This window comes from Gobius niger, assembly GCF_951799975.1.
Source record: "Gobius niger genome assembly, contig: SCAFFOLD_227, whole genome shotgun sequence".
Taxonomy (NCBI): Eukaryota; Metazoa; Chordata; class Actinopteri; order Gobiiformes; family Gobiidae; genus Gobius; species Gobius niger.
The window spans coordinates 417-19,265 of record NW_027639268.1 but is presented as its reverse complement, the minus strand read 5'-3'; the positions used below and the strand labels follow the sequence as shown (position 1 = coordinate 19,265).

Sequence of the window (18,849 nt, the reverse complement as noted above, 5' to 3'; positions counted from 1 at the left end):
AAAAATATGGTGAAAACACAACAAAAAAAGTGATTAAAAAAGGGCTAAAATACGACAAGGAAGAGACAAAAATGTGAGAAAAAATCAACAAAAATATGGCAAAAACGCGGCAAAAATGTGCCGAAAATACGACGAAAAAGTGGTAAAAAATTCACAAAATATGTGATAAAATGTGATAAAAAAAAAGGGCGAAAATACGACAAGAATAAGACAAAAAGTGAGTAAAAAGTGAGAAAAATGTGACAAGAAAGTGACGCAAAAAGAGAATGACATGCGACAAAACTATGGCGAAGACATGACAAGAAAGAGACAAAAATGTGACAAAAAATGGCGAAAAAGTGACAAAAAATGGCGAAAACACGACAAGAAAGTGACAAAAAACTGGACGAAAATACAACAAAAAAGTGACAAAAAAATAAGACAAAAAAGTGATTAAAAAAAAGGGCGAAATACGACAAAAAAGTGACAGAAAGTGACACAAAAAGAGAATAACATGCGACAAAAATATGGCGAAAACATGACAAGAAAGAGACAAAAATGTGAGGAAAAAATCAACAAAAATGCGACAAAAAATGCCAAAAATACGACAAAAAAGTGACAAAAAACTGGACGAAAATACGACAAAAAATCAACAAAAATACGACAAAAAAGTGACAAAAAATACGACAAAAAAGTGACAAAAATATGTTGAAAACACAACAAAACTGTGACAAAAAGTGACAAAAAAGTGGCAAAATATCAACAAAAATGTGGTGAAAATACCAAAACAATGTGACAAAAAAGTGTAGAAAATACGTAAGTGTCAAGAATGCAACAAAAAAATGACCAAAAAGAGACGAAAACACAATTTCACAATTTCTCCAGTTCAGCTTTACCCAAATGTAGAAGCCTCTTGGGGAAAGTATCAAAATAGCGATGAAAATGAGGATGAAAGCGCAACAAAAACGACAAAAATGTGGCGTAATATAACAAAAAGTGACGAAAAGTGACAAAAATGTGGTAAAATCGCGAAAACACGACATAAAAAGTACATGATCACTTTTGTAGGTCTTAGCTTTCAAATGAGGCGTTTACACTGTTGCTCTCCAGTCAAGAAGCTTTTAGATTTGAGCAAAGCCGAACTGGGTTAAGCGGTTAACGACAAAATTGACAAACCTGTATCGTCTTATTCGCATTTGAGTTTCAATCGTATAACTGTCTAGATCAATTAACATCCTAATCGTACTGGAGTCAAATCGATCGCCTGACGGGGAAAATCCAGGGCGAAATCTGCTCGAACAAACCAGGAAATCCCCGCTTTCCTCCCGCAGCAGTGACGTCCGTCCGCACAACTGAAAATGATGCTCCGCGTTTTTGTATCCCTGGTCATTTTGATTTTCGCGTGCGTTCACTCAACCCATGGCCTTTATTTCCACATCGGGGAGACGGAGAAGAAATGCTTCATTGAGGAAATCCCGGACGAGACCATGGTGATCGGTGAGACGCTGCTTCTTTAGCCTTTAGCCGCAGCCGAGGGTACCAGCTGCTCGCGCGGAGGCGGAGGAGGACGTGCGCCTCGCAGCATCTTTCTTTGACCGTGCGGAACAGGCTGAATGTTCTGTGCGTAAAACTGTGCGTAAAACTGTGCCAGTGCGTAAAACTGCGCCGGTGAGACTTAATATGCCGAGATCTGTGCAGGTTTACTCCTGGGCCGCCCTGGTTTATGTTTCTAAATCAGTTCAACCTCTTTACTCCCGCCTGAACCGAGAGCATTTTCTCCAGTTCAGCCTTACCCAAATCCCGTAGGCCAGTGTAACACCTCATTTGAAAGCTAAGACCTACAAAACTAAATTGATCTTTTTCCTCACATTATCAGATTTTTTTTTCATCACTTTTTTTGTTGGGCAGTCGTCTCATTTTTGTCAACTTTTCGTGACTTTTTTGTCACTCTTTCGTCAAATGTTTCGATTTTTTTCGTCAAAGTCTCATCACTTTTTTGTCCATTTTTTCTCAATTTTTCGTCAAATTTTTCTCACTTTTTGGTCAAATTTTCGTCCATTTTTTGTCACTTTTTTGTCCATTTTTTCTCAATTTTTCGTCAAATTTTTCTCACTTTTTGGTCAAATTTTCGTCCATTTTTTGTCACTTTTTCGTCCGTTTTTCCCCACTTTTTTCACATTTTCGTCCTTGTTTTCGTCTCAGTTTTGCCGCTATTTTCACACCTTTTTTCCAGAAGCTTTTGGATTGGGGTAAAGCTGGAGAAAAAGTGCTCGGTTCAGGTGGGAGTTAAGGGGTTAACCTTCTGCTTCACAGAAATATATGAATGTATTAAAAGAGGGAAAATAAATGTATATAAACGTAGCCCACACCTTAAAGGGATATTTCAGGATTTTTTGACATAGGGCCTAATTTCCTAGTTATCCAGAGTGTTGTTGATTTCTGGAGATATATTATTTTATTTTATCCATGCAATTCTTATATTTGAAGAGTTTAGTGCTGCTACGCTAGTGCTAGGCTAGTGCATGTCTATGGTATCAGCTAGCCTGCATTAAAAACAGTCTGACCCAAGCACAGTGCACCTGAGGCAAATCACTTATAACACCAGACTAACCATAGAAATGTCTGTGTCGACTGAATAATGTTTTAAATAAAACCATTTTGTATTTAAAATAACTTATATCTGAGCAGCATCAGCTTCCTGGTTGTAGCTACGCAGCGGCGGAGGGATCTGCTCGGTGACCGGATCTACATTAGCTTGTTTACCTGCGGCCGCATCACTACAATTCACAAAGGAGCTTCTACAAATCAGACATGGCAACGTTTGGAGGACGAGCCCATGATTTAGAAGAGGTTTTTAATGCAGGCTACTAGTTACCATAGACATGCACTAGCCTAGCACTAGCCTAGCACTAGCGTAGCACCGGTAAACTCTTCAAATATAAGGACTGCATGAATTTAAAAATATCTCCAGAAATCAGCAACACTACTGGATAACTAGGAAATGAGGCCCTATGTCAAAAATCCTGAACTATCCCTTTAACCGAGTGCATTTTGTCCAGTTCAGTTTTACCCAAATCTAAAAGCTTCTCTGACCTTACAGCCTATAGACTTCGCTCTGTTGCCGTGTTATTTTTTTTCCATAGCATTTTTTGCCACTTTTTTGTTGCGTTTTCATCCGTCTCGTTTTGTTGCTATTTTGCAATTCGCACATTTGTCGCTATTTTTGACGAAGCTTTTAGATTTGGGTAAAGCCGAACTGGCTCGGTTAAAGCGGGGGTTGAGAAATAGCAATTTAAGGCGAGAAGGATTTTTTTTTTTTCATTTAACCCCTTAACTCACCTGAACCGAGCACATTTTCTCCAGCTTTACCCCAATCCAAAAGCTTCTGGAAAAAAGGTGTGAAAATAGCGACAAAACTAAGACGAAAACAATGATGGAAATGTGACAAAAGTGAGAAAAAATGGACGAAAAAGTGACAAAAAATGGGCAAAAAACGACAAAAAATGGACGAAAAATTGAGAAAAAATGGACGAAAAAGTGACACAAAATGGACAAAAAACGACAAAAAATTGAGAAAAAATTGACGAAAAATTGAGAAAAATTGAACGAAAAAATGACAAAAAATGGACAAAAAACGACAAAAAAATGAGAAAAAATTTACGAAAAATTGACAAAAAAAGTGACAAAAAATGGACGAAAAAGTGACAAAAAATGGGCAAAAAACGACAAAAAAGTGAGAAAAAATTCACAAAAAAGTGAGAAAAAATTGACGAAAAATTGAGAAAAAATTGACAAAAAAGTGACAAAAAATGGACAAAAAACGACAAAAAATTGAGAAAAAATGAACGAAAAAGTGACAAAAAATGGACAAAAAAAGTGATGAGAATTTAACAAAAAAATGCGAATAATTTGACGAAAAAGTGACAAAAAATTGACAAAAATGAGACGACCGCCCAACAAAAAAAGTGATGAAAAAAAATCTGATAATGTGAGGAAAAAGATCAACTTAGTTTTGTAGATCTTTCAAATGAGGCGTTACACTGGCCTACAGGATTTGGGTAAAGCTGACCTGGAGAAAATGCTCTCGGTCCAGGCGGGAGTTAAGAGGTTAAAGGGATCAATATGAAACTGAATAATGGATTGAGCCGGATTCAAGTTGGATAATGGCGACTCGTCCTACAGGTAAATACCGGACTCAGCTGTGGGACAAGCAGACGGGCTCCTTCTTACCCTCCACTCCCGGGCTGGGGATGCACGTGGAGATAAAGGACCCGGACGCCAAGGTAACGTTTTTTCAGGGCCCCCCATGTACTGTACGTCTGTTGGATTTCTCTCTCTCTCCAATGAAAAGATAAATGAATGTTTTTTTCTTAAACAAAGCACTAGTTTAAAAAATGACAAATGAAAAAAAAACGGTTTAACAAAATGACCCCATTTTGAGCCGTCGTGGAAGAACCTTTGCCACGGCCAGACTGGTGGGGAGACATGTTTAAAAGGGGGGTCTGGGGGGCCTCCCACAGAGATGTGTAGTATTTTAATGGTGCAATTTGGTGCATTGTCATTTTAACCAATAGGTGTATTATTTTTTTCCCAGAGGCAACTTAATGAAAATGGCGCAAACCTTGATTAGAACTGGTTTAGCCCTGGTTTAGTTCTGGTTTCGACCTGGTTTAGTCCTGGTTTAGTCTCGGGTACTAAGTCATCTGATGAAAGCCTTACATGTGAGGGAGTCTGCAAAGAGAGAGGGAACTCTCTCCTTTTCTCCTTATGCCTGGGGGCCCTTCAGCCTGCGGGGCCCCTGGGCTCAGCCCCTGTACACTCCTGTATAAATCCGGTCTGGATGTGACTGGAGCAGGTTAACCTCTTAACTCCCGCCTGAACCGAGGATCTTTTTCCTCACGTCATCAGATTTTTTTTCCATCATTTTTTTGTTGGGGATTCAACTCATGTTTGTAACTTTTTAGTCATTTTTTTTGTCACATTTTTATCACATTTTTGTAATTTTTTTGTAATTTTTTCGTACATTTTTTATCACATTTTTATCAAATTTTTCACCTTTTTTTGTCACATTTTTATCACATTTTTGTCACATTTTTGTCATTTTTTCGTACATTTTTTATCACATTTTTGTCATTTTTTTTGTCACATATTTATCACATTTTTTGTATTTTTTTGTAAATTTTTCATCAAATTTTTGTCATATTTTTGTCATTTTTTGTCAATTTCTTGTGACATTTTTGCCTCTTTTTCATCATTTTTTCGTCACTTTTTTGTCAATGTTTTCTCACGTTTTTGTCACATTTCCATCATTGTTTTCATCTCAGTTTTGTTGCTATTTTCTCACCTTTTTCCCAGAAGCTTTTGGATTGGGGTAAAGCCAAACTGGAGAAAATGTGCTCGGTTCAGGCGGGAGTTAAGAAACACAAACACCATTTTTTTCTTTTTTTTTCTTTTTTTATCGAGCCGGCGCAAAAAAGACTCATCCTGTTAGGAGTTTTAAATTATACTTAGTTGTTTACATGTTATATTGTCATTTTTTAACACTAGCTTTTAGCTCCGCCCACACCGGCCTTACGAGCGCTGGCGTTTCCTCTGGGGCAGGATTCACAGTGAACAGATGTTGCAGCAGATCCTGAGCTTCTCTTTACTCGCGTGTGATCTGCAAAGTGTGAACGAAAAAAAGCATCAGCGACAGGAAGTTCAGCGTCTGGTTTATTGTCGAGGAAGAAGCTCAAATGGGGAAACTGTGCATTGAGCCCACGTGTATGAACTGTGGTTAATACAGGAGAAAGAATCAGCTCCACGTTTGGATGTTTCATGTTCCACGTCTTCTTTTCAGATCATCCTGTCGCGTCAGTACGGCTCAGACGGACGCTTCACCTTCACCTCCCACACGCCCGGAGAGCACCAGATCTGCCTGCACTCCAACTCCACCAAGATGGCCCTGTTCGCTGGAGGGAAACTGGTAAAAGCACCTTCAGTTCCCTCTGAGGTTAAGCCCTTAACTCCCACCTGAACCGAGCACAAAAAAATGACAAAAAATTAACAAAAAAATTACAAAAAAGTGAGACAAATTTGACCAAAAAATGAGAAAAAAATGGACAAAAAAAGTGACAAAAAAATGACAAAAACGGACAAAAATTTGACAAAAAATGTACGAAAAATTGAGAAAAAATGGATGAAAAATGGGCAAAAAAGTGATAAGAATTTGACAAAAAAATGCGAATAATTTGACGAAAAAGTGACAAAAAATGACAAAAAATTGACAAAAAATGACAAAAAATGACAAAAATGTGACAAAAATGTGACAAAAAAATGACAAAAAAGACAAAAAAATGACAAAAAATGACAAAAAAATGACAAAAATGTGACAAAAATGTGACAAAAAAATTACAAAGAAAAGGCCAAAAAATGTGATAAAAAATTGACGAAAAATTGACAAAAAAATGACAAAAATGTGACAAAAAATGTGACAAAAAATGTGACAAAAAATGACAAAAATGTGACAAAAAAGACAAAAAAATGACAAAAAAATGACAAAAAATGGCAAAAAATGGCAAAAAAATGGCAAAAAAATGGCAAAAAATGACAAAAATGTGATAAAAAAAATTGACGAAAAAATGACAAAAATGTGACAAAAAAAGACAAAAAAATGACAAAAAAATGACAAAAAAAGACAAAAAAATGGCAAAAAAATGACAAAAAATGACAAAAAAATTGCAAAAATGTGATAAAAAATTTACAAAAAAATGTGAATAATTTGACGAAAAAGTGACGAAAAATTGACAAAAAAATTGACAAAAAAAAATCGAAAAAGTGATGGAAAAAAAATCTGATGATGTGAGGAAAAAGATCTATTTAGTTTTGTAGGAATCACAAGTGCTGCGGTTCTTAATCCCTGTTCATGTTTGATTCCAGAGGGTGCACTTGGACATCCAGGTCGGGGAGCACACCAATAACTACCCGGAGATCGCGGCCAAGGACAAACTCACCGAGCTGCAGCTCCGAGCGCGACAGCTGCTCGACCAGGTGGAGCAGATCCAGAAGGAGCAGAACTACCAGCGGGTCAGTGCCTCCCGAGTTATTATTGTTTTGATCGGCATCATCAGCAAAAAGAGCGGGAAAGGCGGTCGTAGAAACAGAAGCAAAATCATTCATATAATAAAATAAATAATACTGGTCCCAAAACTGTCCCTTGTGGCGCACCATACTCCACGGAATTCCTTTTAGATTCATGTTTTTTTTATACTGGGCTTTACCCAAATCTAAAAGCTTCTCGACTGGAGATCAACAATGTAGCGCCTCATTTGAAAGCTAAGACCTACAAAAGTGACGGAAACTTTACGTCACGTCGCTGCATTTTTGTCATGTTTGTTGTTTTTTTAACCTCTTAACTCCCGCCTGAACCGAGAGGATCTTTTTCATCAGATTTGTTTTCCATCTTTTTTTGTTGGGTATTCAAGTCATTTTTGTAACTTTTTCGTCATTTTTTCGTCAATTTTTTTCATCACATTTTTTGTCATATTTTAATCGCATTTTTGTAATTTTTCGTCAGATTTTTGTCTTTTTTTTTGGTCATTTTTTATCACATTTTTGTCATTTTTTGTCACATATTTGTCTTTTTTTTTTTGCATTTTTTGTCATTTTTTTGTTCATTTTTTGTCACATTTTTGTCATTTTTTGTCACATTTTTTTGTCATTTTTTGTCATTTTTTTGTCCTTTTTTTTCATTTTTTGGTCATTTTTTGTCACATTTTTGTCATTTTTGTGTCATTTTGTGTCATTTTTTTGTCATTTTTTGTCACATTTTTTGTCAATTTTTTTGTTCATTTTTTGTCACATTTTTTGTCATTTTTTGTCATTTTTTTGTCACATTTTTTGTCACATTTCTGTCATTTTTTCGTAAATTTTTAATCAAATTTGTGTCATTTTTTTTGTCACATTTTTGTCATTTTTTCGTCATTTTCTTGCGACATTTTTGTGACATTTTTGCCACTTTTTCATCAATGTTTTCTCACTTTTTTGTCACATTTCAATCATTGTTTTCACACCTTTTTTCCAGAAGCTTTTGGATGTGCTCGGTTCAGGTGGGAGTTAAGGGGTTAATCATTTTTTCTATCATTTTTTGTCGTGTTTTCCTCACGTTTTTGTTGACTTTTCATCCTCTTTCTCTCGCTATTTTGATGCTTTTCTTTGTAGCTTTTAGATTTAGGTAAAGCTCGGTTGAGGCGGGACTGGTGGCCCTCGAGCCAGTGGCCCTTCTGTGCTCTTCCAGAACGGACACATGGCCGGTCCGCCCCTGGTCCGTGGCCCATTTCCCTGTGATATAATGCATCACTTTTAACGCTGACTTCCTGCTGTTTTCCTCGTCAGTACCGCGAGGAGAGGTTCCGGATGACGAGCGAGAGCACGAACCAGAGGGTGCTGTGGTGGTCCATCGCTCAGACGCTCATCCTCCTCATCACCGGCATCTGGCAAATGAAGCACCTCAAGAGCTTCTTCGAGGCCAAGAAGCTGGTGTAGAGATGAAGGATCCGCTCCAGACTTGAAATCTGGGGCAGTTTTGTTCTGTTGTACCTCACACACGACGAGTAAAAACACTGGAGGGAGGAAGATGTTCATGTTCTAGAGTTTTGGGAGACGCTGCAGGTGAACAGGACGATTTGAAAGCTCACTGAAGTGCAGATGTTGGTAAAGTTTAGTCCCTTTGTCCCGTCTTTAGCCGCTGCCGTCTCCCACACAGGAAATGACCATATTTGGATTACAGCGTCATCTCATGTGGATACCAAACCTGTCAAGAAAACATAATAACATCTGTTTTCAGCTGCAGCGTCGCCTTGACCATAAACAAAGAATGAAAAGGCAAAATTCCACCTACATTTTAACCCCTTAACTCCCACCTGAACCGTGCACATTTTCTCCAGTTTGGCTTTACCCCAATCCGAAAGCTTCTGGGAAAAAGGTGTGAGAATAGCAACAAAACTGAGACGAAAACAATGATGGAAATGTGACAAAAAAGTGAGAAAACATTGACAAAAAAGTGATGAATAATTGGTGAAAAAGTGGCAAAAATGTCACAAGAAATGGACAAAAAATGGAAGAAAAAATGACAAAAATTTGATCAAAAATGGAAGAAAAAATGACAAAAAATTTGATCAAAAATTGACGAAAAAATGACAAAAAATTTGACCAAAAATGACAAAAATGTGACAAAAATTGACAAAAATTGACAAAAATGTGACAAAAAATGACAAAAATGTGACAAAAAAGTGAGAAAACATTGACAAAAAAATGACGAAAAATGGATGAAAAAGTGGCAAAAAGTCACAAAAATGTCACTAGAAATTTACCAAAAATGACCAAAAAATGACAAATGATCAAAATTTGACAAAAAAAAAATACAAAAATGTGGCAAAAAAAATGATCAAAATGTAACATAAATGTGATAAAAAATTGATGAAAAAATGACAAAAATGTGAAAAAAAATGTGAAAAAATATGACAAAAAAAAATGACAAAAATTTGAGAAAACATTGACAAAACAGTGACGAAAAATTGATGAAAAAGTGGCAAAAATGTCACTAGAAATTTACCAAAAATGTGATAAAAATTTGGCTAAAAAATTACACAAATGTGACAAAATAATGACAAAAATTTGAGAAAAAATGATAAAAATGTGACAACAAAGTGAGAAAACATTGACAAAAAAGTGACGAAAATTGGATATAAAAATTACGAAAAAATGAGAAAAATGTGTCAAAAAATTACTAAAAAAATTACAAAAATGTGAAAAAAAAATTACGAAAAAATGACAAAAAAGTTACAAAATGACCCAACAAAAAACCCTGACGTGAGGAAAAAGATCCTCTCAGTTCAGGCGGGAGTTAAGAGGTTAAACTCCAGGTTCTTTCCATGACGAAGCTCTGGTTGCACATAAACATCTTCACTCTTTGTGATATTAATGATTGATTTAAGCTGCCACTTCTAAAACAGCCGAGATTTTGTACATTTTGCTGCAGAGGCTCATTCCCAACATTCATTTTTAACTAAACGCACTCGATCGTCGGACAATTCCTCAGAAGAAGGTGATTTCCTGATTGTGTAAAAGCTTTTTGTTTCACTCAGACACAACACAAAGCACTAATCGGACCAGACCAAGTAAAAGCAACATTCCCTTTGGGCCTTTTGAGAGTTGTATCATGTTAATTTAAAACGTAAGACTTTTTTGCCTGTCTCTGTGTTTCCATTTAACCCGATAAATAAAGATTTGTTAAAAAAGAAAACAAGCATTTCTTATTTGTGTCACATTTACTGTTTGCCGTTTGCAGAGACACATCTTTATTATGTCGGTGTTTGCGGCTCATTACAGCTTTTATAATGTGTTTTTAAAGCATAAATGGAAACAGCAAAGTGTCAAAGGTTTCTTGTACTTTCTACTGATCCTTTTTATTTATTTTTTGTACATAATGTATAAACCCCTTAACTCCCGCCTGAACCGAGCACGTTTTCTCCAGTTTGGCTTTACCCCAATCCAAAAGCCTCTGGAAAAAAGGTGAGAAAATAGCAACAAAACTAAGACGAAAACAATGATGTGACAAAAAAGTGACAAAAAATTTATGAAAAAGTGGCAAAAATGTCACAAGAAATTGACAAAAAATGGAAGAAAAAATGAAAAAAGTGACAAACATTTGATGAAAAAGAATGGACAAAAAAAATCACAAAAATGTGACAAAAAAATGACAAAAAATTGATTTAAAAAAATGACAAAAATGTGACCAAAAAGTGACAAAGATTTGATGAAAAATGGACCAAAAAATTACAAAAAATATCACAAAAATGTGACAAAAAATGACTAAAAATGTGACAAAAATGTGATAAAAAATGACAAAAAAATTGATTAAAAATTGCCAAAAAATGACAAAAATGTGACAAACATTTGATGAAAAAAAATGGACAAAAAAATCACAAAAATGTGACAAAAAAATCACAAAAAAATAATAAAAAAATGATAAAAATGTGACAAAAATTTGACAAAAATTTGATAAAAAATGACCAAAAAATTGATTAAAAATTGCCAAAAAAATGACAAAAATGTGACAAAAAAGTGACAAAAAATTGACAAAAATGACAAAAATGAGTTGAATACCCAACAAAAAAATGGTGGAAAAATAATCTGATGACGTGAGGAAAAAGATCCTCTCGGTTCAGGCTGGAGTTAAGAGGTTAAGTCCGTTATTGACTCGTGCTTGAGTAATAATATAAGTAACGAAATGTAAAGCTTTTTACACTTAATCGTTGACTTAACCCTATTTATGTAGGAACTGAGAACGTACCAGCCCCCCCCCCCCCCCGCCATCGTGGACTCCTTCACCATCAGCCAGGACCTCACATGGGAGCCGACCATCAGCTCCCAGAGGAGGACGTTCTTCCTGTGGCAGCTGAGGAAACTTAAGCTCATTGAGTCCATCATCCTCCTCCATCAGTGTGGTTCATCAATAATAACCGTAAACATAATAGTGTGACCAAGAAATGACAAAAAAATTGATACAAATTTGACAAAAAATGACAAAAATGTGAGCAAAAAATGACAAAAATGTGAGCAAAAAATGACAAAAATGTGAGCAAAAAATGACAATGACAAAAATGTGACCAAAAAATGACAAAAATTTGACAAAATGTGACAAAAATGTGACCAAAAAATGACAAAAATTTGACAAAATGTGACAAAAATGTGACAAAAAAATTGAAGAAATGTGACAAAAATGTGACAAAAAAATGACAAAATGTGACAAAAAAATGAAAAAAATGTGACAAAAATATGACAAAAATGTGACAAAAAAGTGACAAAAATGTGATAAAAAATGGACGAAAAAATGTCAAAAATATGATAAAAAAATAGACAAAAATGTGACCAAAAAAAAGTTGTTTAATGCTTACTTATTTATCTAAGTTGTGTGTTTTGTGTTTCATCCCAAAAAACGATTCAGATTCTGATAATACAATAATAACCGTGAATGTAATCGTGGCCCATGACATAATAATCAATAACACAACACAAGTTTAACCTTTATTTATTTATTTTTCATACTCTTGCACAACTCTCGATAAAGACACATCCTCCTCCTCCTCCTCCTCCTCCTCCTCCTCCTCCTCCTCCTCCTCCTCCTCCTCCTCATCGCGTCCGCTCCACCTTTGCATAGGGTCGGCTTTCCTCTTCGAACACAGACCACACGGGACATTTGCACTTAACGAGACTCCACGTTTTAACAAAGCACTGGTTTAATATCAAGAATAAAGATCTGAGCTCGCGCCATAGAAAACAACGGAAACCGAGCACACCACGCTTCATAAAGGGATCAGTGCGGGCTCAACGGGAGCGTTCTGCGGATCCGAACCCGCGCCTCAACCCGGCAGCTTCTCCAGTTTGGCTTTACCCAAATCCAGGGGCGGACTAGACTGAAAAACGGCCCTGGGCTCTGACCAGCCTGGCCCGAATTAGCGTCATTGTGACACTTTAACAAATACATATTTTAACCTCTTACCCCCCGCCTTAACCAAATGCATTCTGTCCTCTTAGGTTGTTATATAGGCCTGTGTAGCACCTCATTTGAAAGCTAAGACCCACAAAACTGATCTTTTTCCTTGCGTTGTTGCTGTGTTGTGTCAGCTTTTGTATGTTTTTTTTAATTCTTTATTTTTTTTTCATTTTTGTCACTTTTTGTTGAATTTTTGTTGATTTTTTGTCACATTTTTGTTGAATTTTTGTAATTTTCTTGTTGAATTTTCCACCTCATTAGATTCAGAACGTTGTGATGAAACCCGAAAATAGTGTAACACCTCATTTGAAAGCCAAGACCTACAAAACTAAAATTATCTTTCTCCTCACATCAGGTTTTTTTTCACATCACTTTTTTTGTTGGGCAGTCGTCTCACTTTTGGTCAAATTTTGGTGACTTTTTTGTCACTTTTTCCTCAAATTTGTCGGCCAATTTTTTTGTAATTCTTTTGTTACTTTTTCTTCAAATTATTCGCATTTTTTTGTCAAATTCTTTTCCAATTTTTCTCACTTTTTTGTCAAATGTTTGTTTATTTTTCTCACTTTTTCCTCAAATTTTTCATTTTTTTTTGTCAAATTCTTCTCAAATTTTTCTCACTTTTTTGTCAATTTTTTGTCAATTTTTCTCACTTTTTCCTAAAATTTTTCGATTTTTTTTGGGTCAAATTTTGTCACTTTTTTGTCACTTTTTTGTCAAATTATTCGCATTTTTTTGTCAAATTCTTCTCAATTTTTTCTCACTTTTTTGTCCAATTGTTGTCACTTTTTCCTCAAATTTTTGGATTTTTTTTTTGTCAATTTGTCACTTTTTTGTCACTTTTTCAAATTATTCGCATTTTTTTTCTCAAATTTTTTGATTTTTTTCTGTCAATTTTTTGTCACTTTTTCGTCAAATTATTCGCATTTTTTTGTCAAATTTTTTTCAAACCTTTCTCACTTTTTTGTCCAATTTTTGTCATTTTTTCGTACATTTTTTCTCACTTTTTTCACATTTCCATCCTCGTTTTCATCTCAGTTTTGTTGCCATTTTCACACCTTTTTCCCAGAAGCTTTTGGCCTGGGGTAAAAGCTGGAGAAAATGTGCTCAGTTCAGGCGAGAGTAAAGAGCTTAATGTTTTTCTTTACACATTTCTTGACAAACTCGACATATTGCAGATTTGCATCCAGATCCTACAAACACAAATGTCGATATTAACCTGTATAATCACACGCCTCTTCTGAATCTTCTGTATTTTTACCGCCGCCTCCGAGAGCAGACGACGATCCCGTTAAACCCTTTTGCACAACGGAAACCTACGGAGCGCTGTGGAAAAAACAACGGCTTTATTTACACCGCGTGACGTCGGCGCCTCCTGTGTTTAGAAGATCGACGATTCTCCAAACGAGCGGCGGTCGTTCGTGAAAGTTAAGTCACTTCGTTGGCCTTAGGTTTTTCTAGACAAATTTAAGGAGGAAGAAGTTAAGAGCCCTAAACAAAACCTGTTAAAAATCAAACGCTATTTCTGTACAAATCCTAAAAGAGCAAAACCAGTCGGGCTAAGCTACCACGTTAGAAAAGCGTTAGGGACGTCGGGATGTTTACGGACTTCGTGTGTTTACCGTGTTGTAAAAATGTTCACATTGAAATCGTGACATCCCTAAAAAGTGTTGAAAACTCCACATGGCTCTTCTGCTCAGTGACTGCGGCTTCAGGAGGAGTTCAGGAACCTCGGGTCGTTTCTGAGTCACTGTGTCGGAGTCTGATACTGAATGCCAGTGTTGTACATCATATACACTGTAAAAGCGTCCATCTTAAATTAGACAAATGACTTAAAATCACTTGAATAAAAGGTGTTTTTTGAGTCGGTTTGAACTAATCTAAGATCAGATAAAAACGCTAATGCCAATGGAACAAATACAAATCCCACTGGAAATCAGGCAAATTACATTTTACTGTAAAAAATATTTATTATTCACTTGAAATTATCCCCCCAAAAAAATTTCCATCTTTTTTTTTTTTTTTCAACTCATTTTTGTAACTTTTTTGTCATTTTTTTGTCAATTTATCATCACATTTTTGTCAATTTTTTATCAATTTTTAGTCATTTTTTTGTCGTTTTTTCGTCACATTTTTGTCAATTTTTTATCAATTTTTAATCAAATTTTTGTCATTTTTTCGTCAATTTATCATCACATTTTTGTCACATTTTTTGTAATTTTTTTGTCACATTTTGGTCATTTTTTTTAATTTTCGTCAATTTTTTTTAATCAATTTTTTGTCATTTTTTTGTCACATCATCATTGTTTTCGTCTCATTATTTTACTCTATAAAATAATGACATTTTGACATTTTATTGACGTATTTGTAATAAAACAGTTTATCTAAGTATAACAACAAAATACACAACTAAAATGAATATAACTGAACTGGATTCTAAATGAGACCCTTGAAATGAGAAGATGATTTAAAACGTGATGCTCGGGTCAGGGAGTAATAAGGAATCCTTGATTTAAAGTGTTTAGCTTCAGTCTTTCCTAAATAAACCAGACTGGTGCGTCTGAGCCCCGGAGCTCAGAGCAGAGACCAGGCCTGGTCCACACGGCAGATTCTAGCCCCGATTCTTCCCTCACGATCATAGTTATTCAGACTAAACTGTGACTGAAATCAGAACTAGCCTTTCAGTCATGTGACTTTTGTTGTTATGGCGGCCATTTTGAAAACCGAAGGAGAATTATGCATCACTATACTACTCACAATGTAAATGAAAGAAAATAGGGATGGGCGGATCGATACCAGATATGTTCTTACCTGAGCTTTGACGAGTTCTTTAGGACCTGTCTGATCTTCAGTCACGTAAACACAGCGCAGACGGCGTTAGCATTTAGCCTCTCCCTCTCTCCTCTATAGCTCCAAAACAGGTCAAGATAGAAGCTACCAAGCTCTTCCACGTTTCCCCTATTTAAATATGGTTACGTGAAGTGTTCCACTACAAAGTATAATTACACACAATTAAACAATGTGGATTTTCTAAGCGGATAAAAGGGGGGACTATATTGTAAGGCGTAATAATACCAGGAGTAGTTTGGCATCCGCACAGTAATCTTCACTTTACTGCGCGGATGCCAAAGATGTTTTGAAGAAGCTTTTAGATTTGGAGAAAACATGTTCAGGTGGGGGTTAAGAGGTTAAAAAACAAAAGAGAATAAAGCATGGATTTTTGTCATTTTTTTCTTGGATTTTTGTTTTTTTTTGCTGGATTTTTGTTCTTTTTTTTCTTGGATTTTTGTCAATTTTTTGTACCTTTATTCAAGATGCTTTTAGATTTGGGTAAAACCAAACCTGAGAAAATGTACTAGGTCAACCCCTTAACTCCCACCTGAACCTGGGCCAGTTCGAAATCCGCGCAGTAATCTTCACTTTACTGCGCGGATGCCAAACTACTCCTGGTATTATTACGCCTCACAATATAGTCCCCCCTTTTATCCGCTTAGAAAATCCACATTGTTTAATTGTGTGTAATTATACTTTGTAGTGGAACACTTCACGTAACCATATTTAAAAAGGGAAAACGTGGAAGAGCTTGGTAGCTTCTATCTTGACCTGTTTTGGAGCTATAGAGGAGAGAGGGAGAGGCTAAATGCTAACGCCGTCTGCGCTGTGTTTACGTGACTGAAGATCAGACAGGTCCTAAAGAACTCGTCAAAGTAACACCAGGAAGCCTGGGGCGTATGTAGTGAATGAGTGGTGGTCGGAGGGGCCGATGGCGCAGACTGGTGGCCTCGCTTCCGTCAGTTTACCCCAGGGCAGCTGTGGCTACAATAGTAGCTTACCACCACCGGGTATGGAGTGAATGAATAGTGTAATGTGAAGCGTCTTTGAGTGTCCAGAAAAGCGCTATATAAAACCGATGCATTATTATTATTATTATTATAAAAAAAACAGTTTTAGAAATGTATATTGATTGAAATACATTCACCCATATGAAACGACCAGTATCGGTATCGACATAAAAGACCCCAAAGGTATCGGTATCGTATCGATTCCAAAAAATGTGGCATCGCCCATCCCTAAAAGACTGACTGACAGTGGCACTTTTTATGTCCTCGTAATCATTACCCAAGACGAAAACAGTAAAAACACGGCCCCAGAGACGCACGTTTATGTGAAGAAACCAGTGTCAGTGATTAAGACGTTAGCATGCTACCGGCTAGCATTTAGCTTCAGCAGCTCAGCTCTGACCTCTCCAAGAGAAGAACCAAACTCCAAACCTTTGCTACAACATGTGACAGAGGTCAGAGCTGTTACTGTAGTGTTTCCAGAGTGTGTTTATCTTGTTGAAGCCATTGACAGTTGCTAGCGGGTAGCATGCTAACGTCTTGAGCAGCTTAAACACGGACTCAGACTAGGAGCAATGATTACGAGTCATAAAAACGTCTTTTTTCAGCCTGAGTAGAGATATTGTTACCTGTTGTAGTGCTGCATAATGCTACATCTGTATTCAAAATGGCCGCCGGACCTACTTTCTACCTTAAATGTCGTACTGTGTGGTAACCCCTCAGTACCAGACGGCTCCAGAGTGACACAGAGGAGAACCCGAGCGTCCCGGGCCTCCCTGAGGTCCGTCGCCCGCGGTTACTGTCAGTGCTCGGACACGGTGAGGTGCTGCATCTTTCTGGCCGCCTCCTCGCAGACCACCTTCGACGTCTTCTCGGGGCTCGGGGTCGGAGTGTTGGCCGCGCTGTTCGGGTACTCCCGGTTCCCGAAGATGACGCTCCCCACTCGCACGTTCGTGGAGCCCACTTCGATCTGAACGGAGGAGGAAACGGAGTGAAGAGGGCGGGACAAAGGTTCAGGCTCAGGTTCTTTTGTGTTGTTTTTGAATCATTAACCTCTCACCCCCCGCCTAAACCTAATGCATTCTGTCCTCATAGGCCTGTGTAACACCTCATTTGAAAGCTAAGACCCACAAAACTGATCTTTTTCCTCACGTTGTTGCTGTGTTGTGTCACCTTTTGTATGTTTTATTTTGGTCACATTTTTATCACATTTTTGTTGAAATTTTGTCACATTTTTGTCACATTTTTGTCACATTTTTGTCATTTTTTTGTTGAATTTTATCACATTTTTTTTGAATTTTTGTCATTTTTGTTGAATTTTTGTCACATTTTTGTCACATTTTGGTTGAATTTTTGCCACATTTTCGTTGAATTTTTATCACATTTTTGTTGAATTTTTGTCACTTTTTTATAGAATTTTTGTCACATTTTTATTTAATTTTTGTCACTTTTTTGTTGAATTTTTGTCACATTTTTATTGAATTTTTGTCACTTTTTTGTTGAATTTTTTTGTACAAAAATGTGACAATTTTTTTTAAAAAATGTGACAAAAAATGTGATACAAAAATGACAAAAAATGGTCAAAAAAAAATGACAAAAATGTGATTAAAAAATGACAAAAAGTTACAAAAATGAGTTGAATATCCAACAAAAAAATGATTTTTTTGTTGAATTTTTGTCACATTTTTGTTGAATTTTTGTCACTTTTTTGTTGAATTTTTGTTGAATTTTTGTTGAATTTTTGTCACTTTTTGTTACATTTTTGTCACATTTTTGTTGTGTTTACATCCTTGTTTTCTTCTCATTTTTTGTGGCTTTTTCCCCAAGAAGCTTTTTGATTAGGGTAAAGCCAAACTGGAGAAAATGGGATGCGTTCAGGTGGGAGTTAAGAGGTTAAGCCCCGTCTTTAGGATCTGTCCACTTTAACTTTTCGTAAAGAACATGTTCTGCAAAAGCCTCTGGCCGTGGAGGCGTGATGTGACCAGGGCCGTCAGAGGAAAGCGTGTGTGTCGAGACTCACGGCGTGTTCGAAGTCTGTGGACATGCCCATGCTGAGCTCCACGTCCTCCACCGGCAGCTTCAGACTGTCACAGACCTCCTGCCTCCGGCCGAGCAGCATCTGGAAGTCCGGGTTGGGGCCCAGGCCGAGGTCGTAGCCGTAACGTCCGATGGTCATGAGTCCCGTGAAGTGCAGCGCGGCGCATCGGGACACGATGTGCTTCACCGTGTTCACCGTCTCCTCCGGCGCCAGCCCGTGTTTACCTGAGAGTAAAACACCAAACACACATCATCACTAAAACATCCTTCTTCCACCTCCACACCTCCCTTACCTAGTCTCAAAAAAAACGGGAAAGGTGGTCGTAGAAACAGAAGCAAAATCATTCATATAAAGAATAAATAATAATGGTCCCAAAACTGAACCTTGTGGTGCACCGTACTCCACGGAATTCCTTTTAGATTCATGTTTTTTTTATACTGGGCTTTACCCAAATCTAAAAG

At 36.8% G+C, this 18,849-nt stretch overlaps 2 protein-coding genes across 2 annotated transcripts; one reads left to right on the top strand and one right to left on the bottom strand.

The window, feature by feature from the left end:
- Positions 1-1,281: 1,281 nt before the first annotated feature.
- Positions 1,282-8,537, top strand: tmed4 (transmembrane p24 trafficking protein 4). The gene is made up of 5 exons (XM_079583128.1): positions 1,282-1,476; positions 4,162-4,262; positions 5,819-5,944; positions 6,898-7,044; positions 8,353-8,537. The coding sequence occupies exons 1-5, from the start codon at positions 1,338-1,340 to the stop codon at positions 8,500-8,502; spliced, it is 663 nt and encodes a 220-aa protein (XP_079439254.1). The 5' UTR covers positions 1,282-1,337; the 3' UTR covers positions 8,503-8,537.
- Positions 8,538-17,074: 8,537 nt separating this feature from the next.
- On the bottom strand, positions 17,075-18,628 carry LOC306982656 (pyridoxal phosphate homeostasis protein-like). Its single transcript, XM_079583127.1, has 2 exons — positions 18,371-18,628; positions 17,075-17,320 (listed from the first exon to the last, which is right to left on the bottom strand). Exons 1-2 carry the CDS (start codon positions 18,524-18,526, stop codon positions 17,153-17,155), a joined length of 324 nt encoding a protein of 107 aa, XP_079439253.1. The 5' UTR covers positions 18,527-18,628; the 3' UTR covers positions 17,075-17,152.
- Between the last annotated feature and the right edge of the window lie 221 nt (positions 18,629-18,849).